Source organism: Andrena cerasifolii, chromosome 1, assembly GCF_050908995.1.
Source record: "Andrena cerasifolii isolate SP2316 chromosome 1, iyAndCera1_principal, whole genome shotgun sequence".
Classification (NCBI taxonomy): Eukaryota; Metazoa; Arthropoda; class Insecta; order Hymenoptera; family Andrenidae; genus Andrena; species Andrena cerasifolii.
This window is the reverse complement of record NC_135118.1, coordinates 31,941,293-31,960,866: the sequence shown is the minus strand read 5'-3', so window position 1 is coordinate 31,960,866 and position 19,574 is coordinate 31,941,293. Positions and strand designations below refer to the sequence as shown.

The 19,574-nt window shown below is 43.6% G+C and overlaps 1 protein-coding gene across 7 annotated transcripts in view; it reads left to right on the top strand.

The window, feature by feature from the left end:
• Window positions 1–19,574, top strand: part of LOC143375869 (protein bric-a-brac 1) — a 413,320-nt gene that overhangs the window by 180,644 nt on the left and 213,102 nt on the right. Inside the window, exon 2 of one of the 7 annotated variants that reach the window (XM_076825500.1) lies at window positions 17,080–17,139. The exons of the other annotated variants lie outside the window; for them this stretch is intronic. Coding sequence (XP_076681615.1) covers window positions 17,080–17,118 — 39 coding nt within the window. The 3' untranslated portion in view covers window positions 17,119–17,139. Of the gene's footprint in view, window positions 1–17,079; window positions 17,140–19,574 lie in introns of those variants that run through there. 7 annotated transcript variants of the gene reach the window in all.

The window sequence follows — 19,574 nt, the reverse complement described above, 5'->3', positions numbered from 1 at the left end:
TCGATTATTCGATCGTTTCACCGAAAATCGCCGACGTCGTTTTCAACGCTACATCCGTTTCCTCTTTTTGTTTTGTGCCCGCTAAACGCATCGGCCGCGAAAAAGTAGGGAGCGCGCGGGACGATAGCTGGACCGCTACCTATAGCGCGGCTCGATACCGTGGAATATCGGGATATCGGGTATCCGACCTGCAGAAATTCTTCGGCCTAGCGCGGCGCCGCGAAAAGTTGGGCTTGACACAGGGGCAGAAGGTTAAGGGGGTGAGTAAAAGGGACGTGGCTAGGGGCGTTTTTCGGGCTTCGTGACGCCGTATGCAACAGGTTATAGTTTTTGGCACACACCGCCGCTTCGCCCTTTCCCGTTCCACCTCTCCTTCTCTCATTCCACTCTCTCTCTCTCTCTCTGTCTTTCCCTCCAGTCCTGTCCTTTTCGGTCGGTCGCTTTTTCCGCGTTATTCCGTTCACGGAATTTCCCTTGCGCGACTCGCGCTGCCAGCGTTTCTCGCGGGAGATTGCGCGAGGAATCAGACCCCCTTAGTCGTCTCGTAAGTAGCTACTATTGGATCGCTTGCAATTTCCAGCTTTCTTGGATATTTAGGATGTCCCCAGGTTCGATAGAATGGAGGGAATCATACTTTATCGACGCAATGAAAGGACAGGTGGCGCGTGATCGTCCGGGAAAGAAAAGTCCGCGCTGCGTAGCTAATATAAGCTGCAGAGTTTACGGAACTTCCTGTACCATGCTTCCTGTTACCCTGAACGCGACGAGTTCGCTAGCATCGAGCGAACACAGTTTCTACGACGTAGCAGAGGTTGTACCTCCTCTCCGTATGCGCGAGAAATTTCAGATCAGCGACACTAGCAGGTGGAGAAACACGACGTCGTTTTTCTCTTGGCTGTCCAAGTATTCATCGTTTCCGAGGGAAAGTCCGGCGGCTAGTGGTGGTTTCGTCGGAGCCTCCTGGGGTTTAAAGCGCCTCTCGATCACGCGGAACAAGCGCGGACGCGGGTCTTCTCTCCGTCGACTTTCTCCGGGCGAAGGCAGCTGCGCGAAACGGGAGCGGAGGGATGGTCGGGAGTGATCGAAAGCGGCTCCTTTCGCGGGCTCTTGGCACCGCGTCCGCGCGAGAGCGCCGAAACAGGCTGCGGCGAGAGGGCTGGGGGAGGATCGACGAACCTCGGATAGAACTGGAATTTTCGTTTGTCCCCTTTTCCGCCCTTGCAATCGCTTCGTTTTTTTTCCGACGAGCGAGCGAGCCCTCGCGGCACTGCGCCGCGTCGAAAAAAAGCCCGATTTTTTTCCTCGCTACACTTCTGTGTTATTTGCTTTATGGAACGCCTGTTACAGATAAATATAATAGGCATTCATCGCCGCGTATTGTCCTCGACGAAGCGCCGTGCGCGCCGGGGCTTTTACATTTTTTCCACCCCCTCCCCTCCTACCCATTTTTTTGTCTCACCGCCGCCACCACTACCACCTCCACCATCATCGCTGCCGCCACCGGTGGTAGCGTCGCATCGGCACCACCGCCGCTGCCACCTCCGTCGCCACCATTGCGGGACCCACACACGCGGCGCACGCCAGCTCTCATTTTTATTATTCGCGTTTTTTGGAATTTTTCCAGTGGCGCCCAGCATTGTTTCACGGTTTGTCATTGTTATACGCCTACATCCTGCCAAGCGAGAGAGAGGCGAGGGCTCTAGAACCGGGATTCACCGAGGTCTACAACGCCACCTCCCTCCTCCGCCTATCTCTCGTCCCGTCCCCGTCCACCCGACCACCCACCCCCGCCCCCCAGTTCTTTCTCCCAGTTATCCTACCCCTGAGCTAACCCATACGGCACCCACCCCCTTCCCCCCTGTTTCTCCACTCCCACCTCCGACAGACCAACCCCCATTCCCGGATGCGCTCCTCTGTGTTCCTTCTGCTCTCGCGGATCGCGATCGCGATGACGATGATGACGAGCGTTGCGAGCGCGAGTAGCAACCGGCCTCGATGACGGTCTCGGCGACGGGGATGTGGATGAGCAGGCGGATGACGATGACGGGCGTACCGCGGTAACGGGGGAGCGGGACTGGGAGCCGAGGGTGCAAGCCCCTGCTCAGCTAACGGGGGGCCTCTGATGACTGTCGAATGACTTGGGGCGTTATTGATTCCGGCATAGTTCCGCGGAAAACGATCCTTCCGACTGCCATGCCGGTCTCTGTAAAGGCCGGATCTCCTACCTGCGACTGGTCGCAGCGATTTCAACCAGCGACTGGCCCTAGGCTGAACTCTCCTTACCTGCGACCAAGTCCATTGCCACAGTGGGACAGAATCACGAGACACAAGGATACGAGTCAGAATTCAAAAGTTGTGGGAGGATTATTGTATTTTTATATTTTTTGACGGAACTTCCGAGCAAATTTCTTTTTTAAAGGATTTTAATCAGCTTCGATCCTCTGTTTGTTTGGTTCAAATCTGGAAACTCAATTTTAACACACTTCTATTGATCCAATTGTCTTGAAACTTTATAGGCGTAAGCATGATGATACAAAATTATGAAAAGAAAAATCGGATTGTGCGAAGAATTGATGCAGTCACCAATAATTTTAACCCATAACCCCAAATTCAATCGACTTTTAATCAGCTACTCGCGGTCTTTACGAAAATGTTAGTCCGCAACGCGATTTCAATTTGTCGTAGTCCAGTCATGCAGCGAAATCGGTCGACAATGTATCGGTCGACAGTTTATGTATATGGAGGTCGCGTACGATGGAATATATGTGAACACGAACAATATAATGTAAGTAATTAATACAATTACTTAGCAGTATAGGGTTTAACCAAATTGTTAACCTGTATGTAGCAATAAATGATATTTGTAAAGAAGTCTGAGCTGTGAAATATAAATCCACAAACGGTTAAAACTAGAAAGTAAAAAAATATATATAAAAAAAATTATTCTTAACGATTTTATTAAAAAAATCACTAGAAACTAATAAATAATTGTTTTCTTGTACTACAATTCCGATGGTGCTTTTTCACTTTAAATAAAATCGTGGAGCAGGTTATTTCGTAACCGAATATGAAGCAATTTAATGCAGCATCAAGCGTCAAAATTAATTTGTTGTGAGATATCCTGCTCCGCGATTTTATTTAAAGTGAAAAAAACGCCATCGAAATTGTAGCACAGGAAAAGATGTTTTTTTCGTTCTTAGTGCATTTTTAATAAAATCGTTTAACATAAAGGTATTATTATATATTTCATTTGTTTTATAATCAACATATTATAATACTTGTCCTTGCTACTACGAAAAAAGCATTTGCGAATATTTTGCAATACATATTCGATTAAATGCCTGTATTCTGTCGCACAGTGGGGGACTAATTCCCAAGAAATAAGGGAAAAATGCAACATCCCATACTTCGCATTCAAAAATTGCGAATTTTATTAAGGAAGTTAATAAAAGTGTTAATATTTCTTCATTCGCTTACGGTACGCAATTGCTTGTTTTCGAAGCGTTCGTCGGGAAGCATTTGTGTACCTGATGTCGAACAGGGACAATCGACACCCTGTCATTTTTTGCAGGGGTTTCAACTTTCTTCGCACTCAGTTAATCCGTATATTACTCTGTCGGTGGATGGTACATATCTATAATGACTTCGGACCCGCACGTAGCGAGACGCTTTGACCGATCAGCCCGCTTAGTATTTTGGAACAAAATGTGGTAGGTATTTTTCTCCCCCACTTCGTCAACAAGGAGAGGGTTCCTCCTCTGCCGACGAATTCACAGAGAGAGGGTCCCTCCTTCTCGGAGAACGGTGTTTCTAAAATGTTAATTTCATAATTACATCAAAACAACAATTACATTCGTATCATTTTCTCTTCTTTACACAGTAAAGTGGAAAATATAAAATAGTTGGAGGCAGAAACCTTGTAGATACTGCACGAACTCTCGTTATCGTTATACCTGGTTCTGGAGGGGTATTCTTTCATGCATTGGCATACATTTATATTCATAATGCGATATCATTTGTTGAGACGAAGTAAACAAGTTGGAACATCAGGTCATTTAATGTCGCATGGGGTTGTAAATTACATATCGAGGCCTCCAAGAAGTCAGGTACATAAAGGACAAACGATGGTCGTCTCGTTGAACCCTATTTCACCGTGCTAGGGATACAAGTCAGCTGGTTCACTTGTTATAGTACCTAAATATGCGAGGTGTGGCAAATATGATACCAATATAGCAATTAAAAAGTGTTATCCAACATCAATACGCCTCGCGGAAAGGGTAGAAGGGAGGTAGTCTCCGCCGACTGTGCGGGATGCCGCCTGCTTCGTCCGCCCGACAAATTCGAGGCATACTTATCAAATTCTTTTAGTTTTATTGGAATTATTGCCGTTAATTCATGACGAATTCACGTTATTTTCTTAAATAACGTCAAACTTGTATATCAACACTTTTTGTATCAATTTCCTTAATAATATTCGGCATTTTTAAATGCGAAATACAGGATGTTGCATTTGCCCCCTATTTCTTGGGTATCACCCCCACTGTACGACATAGAATACAGGTATTTAATCCATTACTGTCAAATATTCGCAAATGCTTTTTCCGCAGTAGCAAGGACAAGATTCTGTTGATCACTTATGTCACAAACAATAAATTTGTTCGGAAGTTCCCGGAAGCAACTAAAAAGTCGATGATTGCTGACAATTTTTCAATTGGTTTCTTATGGAAAAGAAACTGTATGTAACTAATTATTTCCTATTACTTAGCAGAATCGATACCACTCATTTGAAGGTCCCAAAATTTATTTCCTTTTATATCACCAAACATTAAAACACTCGATTTAAAATTCTGCGCGAAAAATACATACAAACATAGACACGTGTTTACACACAGATCAGAAGTAGGCGTCATGATACTTGTACCTTTTTTAGGTGCTCCTATTAGTAGTCTACAGGTACCATATAAAAATACACACTCCCATATCTTTTGAATTCTGTCTTCTTTCCTTATTTCTTGGGATTTCAATGGGTCGCAGTGCGATTGGTCGCTAGATTCCCATCGGGAGCAGTCTACTAGCGACCAGTGTTCGCAGTGCCCAGCCTGCGACTAGGTATAATAGGAAGCAGAGCCTATCGCATTGCGTTGCGTCTCGAGTAGCCTAGGCTGGTACTCGAACAGACTCGCGTCAGGCTCCTACGTCTGGCGCATACCCGACGATCGCAGACGCTCGTAGGAGAACACATGTGTAGCGTGCGTAGCAGCGAATTTTCGAGCGGAGTAGAAGGCGACCAGGTAAGGTCATAAAGTTCAAGTGAAGGTTTCGTGACTGTTGGATTTGCCTGGCGACGAAACCTCCCTTGTTCTCAGGGCCTGGGTTTTTTCCAAAAGTTGTGCACGTGGTACGCGTTGCCTGCGATTCTGAAAGGAACGCGACCGTTGGGCATTCGGCTAGAAGGACTCGAGTAGAGCGGTTGTTTTTCGTCCGCTCGATATCTTCTTTAAAGTAGTTTTTTTTTGGTCTTAAAATAAACCATATTATTTGTTGAGTTTATTAAGTAGTGTACCTTATTGCCACCCTCACGTCCCTCACCTCACATGCATGTTTCCCCATTTCCCCAGTACACTGCGACCGGTCGCAGCGACCGTAGGAGATCCCGCCTTAACGCTGCCGCGTCCGAGCGTCTCTACGACTCGACTTCCCCTTTCGTAGCAGTTTATTCGCTGCCTGGTTTAACGATCCACCGAACCGATTCGATCGGATCGGTTCGGCCGCCGCAGGGTGGATCGCGTTTTAAAAAATCGCCTGCCACGGAACGTCAGAGCCGGACAAACGGTGGCGGTAGGATGGCGAGCGGTCGATAATCCGAGAAACGAGGACGAAATCGAAAATAAATGCTCGCGGAGCGTGGACGAGATCGGCCGTTAAAATGGCCAGTGAGGAACGGGCAATTAAAGTGACGATTCCGCGGCGAAAGCGGGGCCGCGCGGTATCTACGGCCGATAGCCGATCCGATGGCGGATCCTGCCACGATCGGTCGGCTATGATAAATACGATTCGTGCATCGACGCGCGATCGTAGAGGGCCGAAACGATAGCGCGAGGGCGCGCGACCCTCACCCCCGATCGCCCAACGAAATACCCGTATGACGCGTGGCCCGCGATAAACGCACGCACACGCGCTCTCTCTCTCTCTCTCTCTCTTTGTCGCTCTCTCCCCATTAAGTATACCCCGTTGCGTTTATCATTTCGGCTTTACGTTTACGGTTACGGTTACGATTTCACCGGCGACTCCCGTGCCCCGTTTTTCCGCCTCCCCCAACCCCCTGCGTTTCGGCCCTTAAAACCTGACCCCTCTGTCCATTCGACCGAGAGTTACCGATTCTCATCGCCGAATCGCCCGGAATTCGAATTGCGCCCGCGCTTTTTGTCACAATCGCGACGCGTCCCCAAAGCGTCCCTCGGTTATTAGTCGAGCGAAACCACGCGTTCGGAAGCACAGAGATTACCCTTCTCGAAGGGGTGGCTTGCGAGCTATTGCGGAAGGACGCGGTGTTTCTCCGCGCAGAGCGGTGGGGATGGCTTGAATTCCACGGCTCGAGAGCACCGCTGTTGATGATTGCTCGCGAACCAGCCGCTTGGCATCGGATGACATGAAGTAGCAAAAGATTTCACGGCGATTGAAAGTATTCGCTCGTAATGAGGGGTATCGTTAGGATTAATTTATCTATTCACCTTGCGCAGGAGTGACTCGTGTTGTTTAAAGCAACTACCCTGTGCTTTCTTTTTCATAGAGGAGAGCGGGGACAAAAGTATGTAACATTTTTTACTTTTGGCCAGGCTACAATTACCTTTTATAGGTATTGAAATCAGGGCTTGAAACCGTTATTAGAAATATTTCGGTTCTTGAAAGAGTTATGAAGAATCATTATTTGGAATAACCGTTATAAAGAACCTAAATATCAGACTATATAAGTATAAGTTACGGTTCGTATATAGCTCTATAACTTTTATTTTTTAGGTTCTATAACTTTTATTTTTTAGGTTCTATAACTTTTATTTTTTAGGTTCTATAACTTTTATTTTTTAGGTTCTATAACTTTTATTTTTTAGGTTCTATAACTTTTATTTTTTAGGTTCTATAACTTTTATTTTTTAGGTTCTATAACTTTTATTTTTTAGGTTCAATAACTTTTATTTTTTAGGTTCTATATAAGTTACAAAGCGGTTATAGAACCGATTCTTGTAACAATTGTACAGAATTTTACAGTAAATGAAATCACAAAATATTACAGCTATAGATTACTCTGTGTAACCAAATTGTTTAAAAATTATTATAAATAAGTAAGCAAATATATATTATGTACACATGTGTACATATGTATACATAGAGTAATCTATAGTTGTAATATGTTGTGATTTCATTTACCGTAAAACTCTGTACAATCGTTACAAGAATCGGTTCTATAACCGCATTGTAACTTATATAGAACCTAAAAAATAAAAGTTAAAGAACCTAAAAAATAAAAGTTATAAAACCTAAAAAATAAAAGTTAAAGAACCTAAAAATAAAAGTTATAGGACCTAAAAAATAAAAGTTATAGAACCTAAAAAATAAAAGTTATAGAACCTAAAAAATAAAAGTTATAGAACCTAAAAAATAAAAGTTATAGAGCTATATAGGAACCGTAACTTATACTTATATCGTCTGATATTTAGATTCTTTATAACGGTTATTCTGAATAAAGGTTCTTCATATAACTCTTTCAGTCAGAACCTTTATATAACAATTTGAAACAGTTATTTTCGAAACCTATTCAAGCCCTGATAGAAATGAAAATTATGCCTTAACCCATTAACTGCCAAATTTTTTTTGTTAATTTTTGCCCGGATAAGTTATATATATATGCACAAAAAGTTGTGTAACAGTATAATTATATTCAACTTATGTTTTATTTTGCAAATATTCGCTATTTTTGAAAAACTCCCAAATGGGAATTGTAGCAGGTTGCATGAAATATAACTAATAAGAAACTATTTCTTTTGTTACACGCTTTATCTGATACATACAAAAATAGCTGTTATTTATTCCATTTTTCCATACAGTCCACACGTAACCCGACGCAATTCCAATTCTGTTCCGATCAACTTACAGATGCATTTCAAATTTGTTCGCTTGTTGTAAAGAAACGAAGCACGGAATACACACTTTCTGCTACGCACAATATTGACTGATATATATATAGAATGAAAATAAACTGTCAGACGTACCAAATATATTTTTGGCGCCGAGTGGTGTACGTAAAATTCCAAAATCCCCAAATGGGGATCGTGGCAGCTAATGGGTTAAGATAATACTTATGTTTCTTGGTCTATCATTTGAGCCCAGATTCAGTCTTACGTGACAAGTAGTCAAAGAATGAAGCCGGGAATCCACCTGGAAGCTAAGCTATGCTATGCGGTGCTGCGCTATGCCATGCTACGTTTTAAAAAAATTAGCTTCAATACATTCTTATGGAACCGTTTCCACCAAAAAATCTAAGCTATAGCATAGCATAGCTTGGCTTAGCTTCCCCGTGGATTCCCGGCTTTATGGCAGTTTTCCGCAGTGACTGTCATTGTTATTTTCGTTCTGTAGAGGTAGGACGAAAGTAACATACCGTGGAGACGAAAGTAACACTAATTATTTTGAGGAGAATCAAGTAAAAACAGTTCTTCCAACGTCAAATAGGATTTTTTTTATTACAAGAAACGATAGAAAGAAACATTTAAAAACGAATGAATTTTAAATAACGAAAGGTAGCTGCGAGCATTTCTTTGCTATTGAGTATTTAGTTGAATGATAGGTATTAAATTTCACCTACTCCGAATTACAATTGAGGCATTTGATGCCTCCGTCATTTGACGCTGCCGTGCTGTCGTGCAATAAGTATTTTTATTTCGCGGAGGATTGTGTGTAAGCAAGGAAATATGGAAAGTGAGGCGAGTATCGAACCCTCAAGGAAAGAAGCTAATTTAGGAAAGAAAAAATTAACTTGTAAGACAGCTTGCTGTAAAGAATCGAAGAAAATAATCCTTACTTAAAACATTATTTTCGTGCATCATTTTGAACTTTTTATTTAAGCAATGTACCTATAAAAAATATATGTAACTAAGTAAGTAAACAAAATTATATTTAAATAACTAAACAAAGAAGCAATTTTTTACGAATTTACCACGTTTACGGAAAAACGGCACATAAACCACTTGCTTGAAACTTTTATAATTATTAAAATGTATATATTAATTTATAATTATTTTTACTATACATAAAATTAATTTTAATAATTAATGAGATTTTCTTTTCATTGTCATTTAGTTTATAAATAAAAACAATAAATATTATTAGCACAATACATAGTTTTCGAGATTATGTATTTACTGCTTTCTTATTAAAAATTTGGCGATTCTTGAATGAGTGGCTACGGGATAAATTTTAGAAATACCTTTAATAAGAATTGTACTTATTAATGTTTGTTTAATACGCGTAACTAAAAATATGGGATATTAAAAGTGCAACTACCCTCCATTTATAAACATACAATAATTTTTAAATTTACAATTTACATTTCTTTGCCTAACAGTTATTCACTGGTATGCGGTCAATTATTGGTTGGTTTACCCTTCAAGTAATTAGTAACTAATGACAAATATTTGAACTCAATGAAACATAAAATATATTTAAAAAAAAGCTATTTCTAACAAACTAAACAGTCCCAAATCTCTACACAGTCTTCATGGACCCACTTTTTGCAACAAGTAGTTTTTACCCAGTCACACTTAGATCCTTTTTTATCTTAATAATATAGTTCACATGTTGCACAGTTTCTGCATCAGTGGAATTGTCATAAAAAATATCTACATTCTCAAAATTTGTTCTATATTATAGTACGAGCCTCTTTCACCATTCGAATGGCTTCCTTTAAACTTTCGTTTGAAGTTCATACTTCTTAGGCATGGTTCTAATACGAAAAAACAACTCTATTTTTAAAGAGTTATAAAAAGATTAGTTTGTGCCATATTATACCGACAAACATGTGGCATATTACTCCACACGGTCATAAAACGAAGAATTGAAAATCTCTCCACAAAGTACACAGTGTTAACAGATATGCGAGAGATTGTAAAATTCGTTGGTAGTCTGCTTTGTCATAATCTATTGATTTTTTGTATAACTGTTCACACAGCATTCTAGTTAGCGTGAAATTAGATCAAGACGATACTTTTATAACTTACCAGAATTTACTGAAAATAAAACAAGGTAAAATCCAAAATCCATTGTCGTCTTAGCAGTTACACTAAATCGAACGGAATTACTGCAAATGGTAACGGCATCTGTGCACTATTTAACAAATTCCTAAGAAGTGGCATATTACCTGCGGTGGCATATTACCCCGAGTTACCTTATTAAAGCCCATTTGCCAAAACGCTCGGACACCTATTTACTTATTTTCGACATAGATCCATCGTGCGAAGGCTCATCAAAATCGATGTCTAACCACATGGTGTCCTCCCCTTCTCGGTACAACAAAGAAACACTACACACTTATAGCTGTGTAAAGCAAACATTTCGTAAATGTTTATGCGAGAGGGTAGAAGTCGTGTTACTTTCACGACGCCGTTACTTTTGTCCCCGCTCTCCGCTACGTCAAGTTTCCTTCGACAACTGCCACTTAGCTGCGCACGTCAGTGTCTTGCAGCGGTGTGCCACCGAAATTCGGGAGTGCGAATTAATTCGCACTGCTCGGAGCGCGGATAAAGCCGTCTTTAGCTCGGCGGCGCTATGTAGTTTGATCGCCGCCGCCGAAGCGATCCCGTCGAGCCGCGGGGCTGGCTTTTTTTGCCGGCGAAAGCTTCTGTCTCTCCGCGAACCATCCTCCCTTTTGTTTTTCTTTCCTTTGGTCTGATTCTATAATTTCGCCGGGACCGCGATGGGGAAACGCGGCGCGGCCTCTCGTTCGAGTCCTCCTCCTCGTCTCTTCGCAGAGACGGTCGCGGAGAGCGAATAATCGGCCGAATCGGCTGGATCGAATTCTCGATAAAGCGGCCAGCGAGACCGGCCCGCCCTATTCCACTGGGCAGCGGGCGCGAGGAGAAGCAGAGCTCGCGGGTAACGCTCCCGTTAACCAGCTTTTACTTCCTTCCGGTACGCGGTGCGCGAGCCAACAGCCGCGGTTTTCGCTCCAATTTCGAACCCGTTCCTCTATGATTCCTCGATTGGAAGTAACGCCGTAGGGAGCGTGAAGAGGTTTGAACAGCCAAGGCGGAGGGAGAGAAAGAACGAGGGGGAGAGAATTGACCTCGCATTATCGGCCGGCTGATATTTGCACTCCACTCGTAGTCGCGCTCGCGGCAACGCATCGCCGTACGTACGCGCGCGCTCCTCCCGCCGCTTTTCCCCATTCGAGGCGGGCATACGTGCGCTTCTCTTTGGAGAAACCATGCCCGTTGCGCCTTCCACATCTGCCTCGCGTCCTCCGACTCGACTTCTGTTGCGGTAACCCTTACTCTCGTTCCCGAAACGCTCGGATCGCTCCACTCCTTTCCATCCGCAGCTATTAGAGTCCGCTGTGCTGTATTATCGCTCCACTTTTCATGCTCATCATCGAGCGAATACATCGTACGTAGACGAAGATGCAGCCTGGATAGCAGGTAACTGGTACCGCGGCTGGCTTCGCTCTCGCTGGGTACCAGCTTCCTGTCCCTCGCTATCGGGCCACCGTATCTCGGAGCTGCGCGCGTGACCTTCTTCTCCTGCTGGATAGCTTGAAACGTTTCCACGCGTTGCTCCAACCCCCCCGGGCACACCGCGACTTTTAATTTACCGCTCTACGCCGCCGACGGGTATTTGAAGATTTACCTAGCCGATACGGCGCAGCTGCTACGTGTATCGCTGTTACTGCTGAACCATTTGTAGCCTGCGAGAATGCGATTCCCGTCACGGATCGTCTTCGCCGGCAACGTCCACGGCTCCGCTTCTGTTTCGCTGCTGAAATTACACCCACGCGTGTGCGTTCCGCAAAGGGAGGATAAGTATGATATTTTCAACGACAACAAGCCTGCTCTGGCTACCGCTTTCAAGTTCCTGCTCGCAGCCGGGTAATACATGGGCGTTGAAGTGATAAACTCTAGAAAGATCGGGGTCCATTGGCGCTCCAGATACCGCGGACGGTGACGTGAAGTTGTTATCGCGAGCGCAAGACAAGCGGATACGGATCGAAGCCGAACGGAACAAACGCTCGCGTGCGCTAGGTGGATCGAGAAAAGGTAGCGCGGGGTGGGTTTGCGGTGAGAGGAGAGAGAGAGTGAGAGCGAGGGAAGAGAGAAGGATACTCGAGGCTCGCGTCTGTGTTGGTTCGGTGCGTGCTCGTCTGCACGAGGCCGATGCGGCTTACGGGTTATTCAAATGAACGGTAAAAATCATCCATAACCGGAGAGGGTAGAAGGCACCTACCCCGGTGGTATTGGTTATATTTAAATGGGTTTAATGCCCCGGCCGTACCCTCGACCAGCCGGCAACCATCCTGCGTCTGTCCTCCTGCTCTCTCCCACGGCTGCGATCCGTTCTCATCCTCCTTCGCCACCTACGTCCCACCTCTTACACCCTTTCTCCGCGGTTCGACCTGCACCCCACCCGTCGCGGCTCGAGGGTTAAAGTACGTCGTCGATAAAAAGCAAGTGTGCCGGCACGGAGGAGGAACAGGGAGGGAGGACGAAGACGGGAGGAGGGAGTGGGGCGAGCGCGTAGAAGAGAGAGGACTGAAACGGAAAGGGGTAAGAGAACGACGAAGGGGGTTCAGCGGCGTGGCGGCGGCGACGAAGGGAAGAGGAAAGGGCTCGAGGGAAGTCGGTGTCATTTTCATTCTTCCGCTTTCTCTTCCTCTTCTCCAGCACCTTTTTTTTTTTCTTCCACGCCGGCTGTACTCTCAACAATTAGGTATATCTCGGGCCACCCTCGACATTGTTTTCGCGGCATCTCGAGTGAGCTTTTCGCTCGAGATTCTTTCCGCGCGGCGACGGGCTCGCATCCCTATCCGTCTCCTCTTTCTCCCCCTTTCTGGTACTCGCGCGTCCACCACCACCGACTTCTCCAAACCGATCACAGACGATCTCGAATCGTTCTCCCTCCTGCGCCCTGCAGCCTTGCTTTTCCTCTCTCCGTTTCGCCCTCCAGCGTCACTCGCCGCTCGAAACAAACTTAATGTTCGCGCGATCGGCGCTTACTTTCGTCGCGATAGTTTTCACGGAGAGAACTCCCGCCTCTCGAGATCGAGCGTCGCACTTTCGGCAAAGCGAAACTAACCGAAACGGAACGACGAAACAAAGGGATGGGGCAGAGCAAATATTTTTTCATCGAGGCGCCGGAGACTAGGCAAACGCATCGGTAGCGCGATCTGCCGCTAATCCGGCCTCCGCAAAACGGTATTGGATTTTTGCGCCGTTTTGCGGCTCTGGTAAAAAAGGCGGAAAAATCGGCGCTGGCAAAAAAATCGAGAGATACGCGAGGAGCCGCGGGGTTGGTAGGGTGCGCAGGGTGGAGATGAGCGAAAAGCCGCGATCGGTCGCGGCAACAAAAATTGCGTGTAGTTGTCGGGCGACAATAATTGAAACGGCGCGTAACACCGTCCGAATCCTCGAAACCCATTTTATATTTTAATCGCACTTCGATAGGCTCGTCGCGACCCTCTTCTGCTCTTACACCCCCTCGCTCCGAAGCGGCGTCTCCGTTAGCCCTCCCGTTCGACCGATTTTTTTCCCGAATCTCGTTTCGTCCGTTCGATCGCCCGTCAACTTTTTCGTTAGCGTTCGCCGCTTTTTCCGCGGATAGCTGGACGAGCTTTTTTTTTTTTGAAATTCGATATCGGGACATTTTCGACGGACGAGAGGCGGACACGCTGCAAGCGGCTCTGAGAATCCCATCTCGGCGGAATTTTGGGGCTGCGATGATTCTTTGCGGATTTCTCTCACGTCGTGGCAACCTATGTCGTGAATACGAACGATGATTCGGTTTGAAGAAGCTGCAATGCACATGCGGGAGTATCGTCGTTGATCCTACGAATTTCGGTAGTATGAAATGTCCTCGATGGAACTGCTGAATGGAAACGTTCTCTTGTTACGATTCAGCGATATTTTTCTACAATATTTGCACTGATCACGGTAATTATAATCTCCATAAAATTACCGTTTTTAAAAAAGGTACAAAAAAGTGCGCCAAGTTTACGCGCGCGTAGAGGAACGAAAAGATACTGTCGTAAATTTATTAATGTGCTATATTTAGCTGTACAAAACTAATGATGTACAAAAATTGCGCCAATTATAACAATGGCTATTAATACAAACAAAGAATGTATTAAATAATATTAAGCAGATATATTTTTATTTTATACAAACAGTTATTTCAATACCAATAAATATTTTATTCAAAATACTTGGCGCTGCGAAACCGAAAAAATGTTAATTGTCTTAGTATTAATAATTTATAATAACTCCGTTAAAATCTAAAATACATCAACATATGCATATTAGAAACGCAATTTATACATATTTGTTACATATATATTAAAAGATTAATGCAATTTATACATATTTATTCAGTTTAGCAACACCAATTCGGGGCGCAGCGCTAAGTATTTTGAATAAAATATTTATTGGTATTGAAATATCTATTTGTATAGAATAAAAATCTTGATCGACAAATTTTTTTAGATGCCGCAAGCCATTCAGAAGTCACACAATCAGTAAATATGAATTTTTCAATGGCTTGCGGCACCTCAAAAGATTTGTTGATCAAGATGAAACTTTCACAGGTAAAATCAGTTTATAAAAGGCAACTTTTGCCCACTATTAGAAGTCATGAATAATAAAAAAAATATTTTGCCCTTATATTTCGTTCCACCCTAATGCACGCCTGCAAAATTTGAAGACAATTGGATTGGTGGAATTGGTTTATATTTGAGTTTTCAGCTGAATAAAATCGTTTAATTAATATAATATTATGTCACAATAAATTTTGTGACAAAAAGCTTTGAATAGTACTTGCTTAACTACAGTTGCTTATTCCATTGTAAGTTTACGTTTTGTATTGGCAGTTTGAAAATTATTGTCGTTACAGATTTTGTTATAAACATTTTATATTTCTGTAATTAAAAGATATTTTAAAACTATAAGTAATTTTGTTTATTTGTGTTATCCAAAATATAATTATAGACATTTCAATTGGAAGATAAATCGCACGTGAGCAGAAGTGCGAGCATTTTCGTTTTCGCTGAGCAGAAATGGGGACATTTTACACTTCATATTAAATCGACTATTATTAGATTAAAATGTTATTAAAAATACTTCTTCTTTATTTTGTGTGTAAAGGGGAGGTTAAATATTAGGTCTAATAAGTTGTCTCGTCGATTGTTGCATAAATAAATAATAAAAATCTATTTTTACGATAGCAGAACTCTTACATGATTAGAAATAGGGACGTTGACCTTACATACAAAGTGATCCGATGATTTTATTTCGAATTAAGTAACCGAACTACGAAAAAATTATACTTTGTTGGGTAGTATAGTTTTAATGCACTGTAGATTCAAAATCCTCGAGTGTAAAATTATAAGAAAAGCTACGAAAACATTTCACGACCCTCATCTTCGCAGTTGCGTACAGCCTTCCGTCGTGACAGTTCACTTAGTACTAAACATAGTTAATTACAATATCGCGGGAGAACAGGACAAGCGAAACCAGCGAATATCGCGGTGGTGGTCGGGTTTACCCCGCGTTCGTAATTCCCATACTCTCCCCTACTCAACAAATTTTGAGGCCCCCTTATACGGGGTGCTCACTTCAACGCAATAATTATTTATAAACGGAACAAGCCCCATCAGTGTGCAAAACAATATACGCAAAGGTGGCAAAATGAACGTCGAGAACGTACACGGTAGAAAAGTACGAACGAGTCTGTACGATTTCGTTGGTGCGTAAAAATGTACAGATTGTAAAAGTTGAGGGCAATCGATATCACTATTAATGAACATGAAAAGAAATAGCAAATCAGCTGCACTACGGCGCGCTTCAAGAGATTTCATATTGAGTTTACTCATGATTGGACTTTAATCGCAATATACCTACGATTTCCTCGGCATTTCTGATAATTTGACTAAAAAGTTTTTCTAACAAAGTTAGATTTTAAAATTCAGAAAATTCCCATGGTGACCCCCTACCTTTCTCCTAACACCTACTTGCCTTATTTTGCTCATTGGTTAATCCAGCACTGCTTACAATTAGCTCGAACGAATATGCGCACTCCAAGGTTAATTATAAACGATTGTCCTCGCCAAACATGGCAAGTAATTTATGGCTCGTTCGCCGTCAGTTTTTTTTTGCAGATTCGAGGCTGCCACGTTGCTATTGACAAATAACGTTGCAATCGGTTATCACTATTTTTAGTTCCACTAACTCCGTACAACTCGCGGTATTGCTGAACTCGTCTCGTTGCTCGATAATAAAAACATTCCTCAGAAAAACGAATGCAAATTACTCGAGATTTATTGTCAAGTGTCTCAATCTATACACACGTGTGCCAATCAACGCATTAAACACCGAAGTAATGATCAGCCGGATCGAATTATCGTTGAATCACGATAACGCGCGCCGAGCGTTGTTCACAGATTTCCCAATCGTCGCGTTTAGGTATCGCGGAGGAGCATTGTAATTCCAAGTCTCTGCGGAGAAAAACTAAAGCGGGATTACGGAACGGGCCGGTGGAAGCGATTCGAACGGCGCGCGATGGTTGCAGGCTAGTTGAGAAATCGATTTCTACGCGTAGTACGTAATTGCGTTAATGCATATTTACGCCCGTTCACGTTTCACCGTAATATATTATTTCTGCGCAATATTATACGATACGGGGACTCGCGTCGAGGTCGAGCTCGCGTGCGTTCCCGAGCGCGTAGGCGAACTAGGAGGCTGTCCGCGGCGATTCGGTTACGGTGTTGCTGGCTACTGCGAATCGATGAGCGCTTAATCGATCGATCTTTTCCGCTTTCTGTTGCAGGTGAGTACGCGCGCGACAACAACGGAGCACCGAGGCTGAGCCAGGTGTCGGCTGGTCCGCGCGTGAGTAAATCATTTCGGCGACCCTTTTCGCCGCTGCCCCGCGGCGCCTCGAATTTCCAAACGAAATTAGCCACGTTCCCACTCGCGTTTCCCATATTCATACGCGGGTCCCAGCCGATCCTATCGTAGGGGTTTGCTGCGTCAACGAAGAGCCCACGTGGCCGCGGGAAGGGAGCTTACAGGTCGTGGGTTAGAATTGGCCGTAATCGCAAAGATTGGACCGTGAAAGGACCAATGGATGGGAGCCGAGAGAGCGGGCGGAGGGCGCGAAGCTCGTTATTCACGATTTTTAATATGCCGAGAGTCGTACCCTGGCCGCCTATCCGCTCGTTCATCCGCTCGCCTCGGATATGAATAAACATTAAATTCCTCTTTACTCCTTTTAATAACTTTTTATACTTCATATTTTATTAATGCGAGACATTCCGATCGAGCCCGCCACGGCGGCGAGTTGCGCAACGTGATTTGCGTTTCAATAACGCGTACGTACTCGCCGCTGCAGCCTTTTCTTCTTCTTCTTCTTCCTCCTCCTCCTCCTCGCGATCTCGAACCTCGTCGCCCGCCTCCGTTCCTCCTTCGGCTTCTCTTACGGGCGATTCTTCTCTCTCGCTAGCGCGCGGCCGATAGTCGGGGAGAAAGAGTCCCTGGACTTGGCGCGGGCCACGCGCACCGGGTTGAAACGCTTCGACGACGCGCTTATTATCGACTGATAACCAACGGATGACGTATTCGAGAAGTTATGTCATGGATAGTGTGTTTCGCGAGTGCCGCGATTTCGAGGTCGGCGACGCCGACTGCTTGGACGCGATAAACAGTTTTAGTATTTGTGCTTTACTAGGGTGGCTCTTATTTACTCTTGGTAAATTTTTGCGTAAGATTTTCTTCGGACCACCCTCCAGAATAGTTACAAATAATTAAGAAAATATCCGTGGAAAATTTGAGCTCGATCGAATAACGGGAAAGACGATTTTATATAATATAATCCAAAGTTATTGATTAAATAAAAAAATATGTCGTGCAATAGTTGTAGGTCTCGTGCGACAAACGGATTTCGAAAAAAGTCCAAAAAACTAAAAGAAGAAACTTTATTCCCTCAAATTTTGAAAGTTTAAATGTTTCTAGAACACTTTTTATTTATGAAGAACAAAAAGAAATGGAATTTTATTTTCGGGAACTATTTTTTAAACATTTAACTATTTAAAAAAAATCTTATTTTCACTGTGATATGTCATGAAGGTTTCCTGAAAAATTGGGACCGAAATTCGCAAAAATATCGAGAAAAAATTCTTTTTATTTTTTTTCCCGCATATTTCGGTATTTGCACCCGTCTGAAATGTTTAAAAAATAGTCCTCGAAAATACAAATTCCATTTTTTTGTTCGTCTTCGTGAATAAAAAGTGCTCTAGAAGCATTTACACTTTCAAAATTTGTGGGAAAAACAGTTTTTTCAGTTTTTCGGACTTTTTTCGAAAACCGTTTGTCGCACGAGAAAAAGTAATACAACATAAAAGATGCTCCTTATCCGGATCTACAACTTTTGTTCGACATATTTTTTTATTTAATCACTAACCTGGAGGATATTACATACAATCAACTTCGCGAGCTGTTAAATAATGATTTAAACGTTTAAGGGCCCAGGGGCACCCTTTCCCGTTATCCGATCGAGCTCAAACTTTACACGGATTTTTTTTTTTAATTATTTGGAACTATTCTGGAGGCTGCCCCGAAGAAAATTCGAAAGTCGGAAATAAGAGCCACCCTAATGCTATACCTACCAAATAATGCTCTTTGTCTAAAACACCACTGAGAGAAGTTTCAGATCTCTACCCCCTCTCGTTAAGGTGATATGGGGATAACAACTCTAAACTTTACCATTCTTTTTTCTCAGCAACTCCTTAAGATATAACGAGCTACCTAACGAGCGGGAGTAGAGATCTGAAATTTCTCTCAGTGTTTTTGTTTTTTAGACAAAAAGCATTATTACTAAAATTGGTGCTGGGGCCGTTTTCCTACGCTTACCCGGCTAGACTCTTTGCTAATTGCTTCGTCGCATGTTTTCATGACCGCCGTTGCGAGATCAGTTGATTGACAACCTGCCGAAGCGTTCGGCTTCGGAAAGAAAGGCAGAGAGAGAGAGAGGTAAAGGCTGAAGGGAAGGTGGCGAGGAGAGGTGGTGCGTTCAGGGAAGAGGGCAGAGGGCAGAAGCGGCGCGCAACTGTATTGGCCCTGCACGGTGGCTGGATTTTAATCGAAGCGCAACGTATAAAGTTGCTGAAAATCAGATTATCCCTGCTCGTCCTGTTCCTCGTCCTCCTCCACTTGGCATCGTTCTCCATCCCCCTCTTCACGATCTCTGCTTTCCGGTTGGCCACGACTGCGAACCATTTTTTATCCCCGAGTTTTTTATCCCGCGAATTTTTATCGATTCCAGCA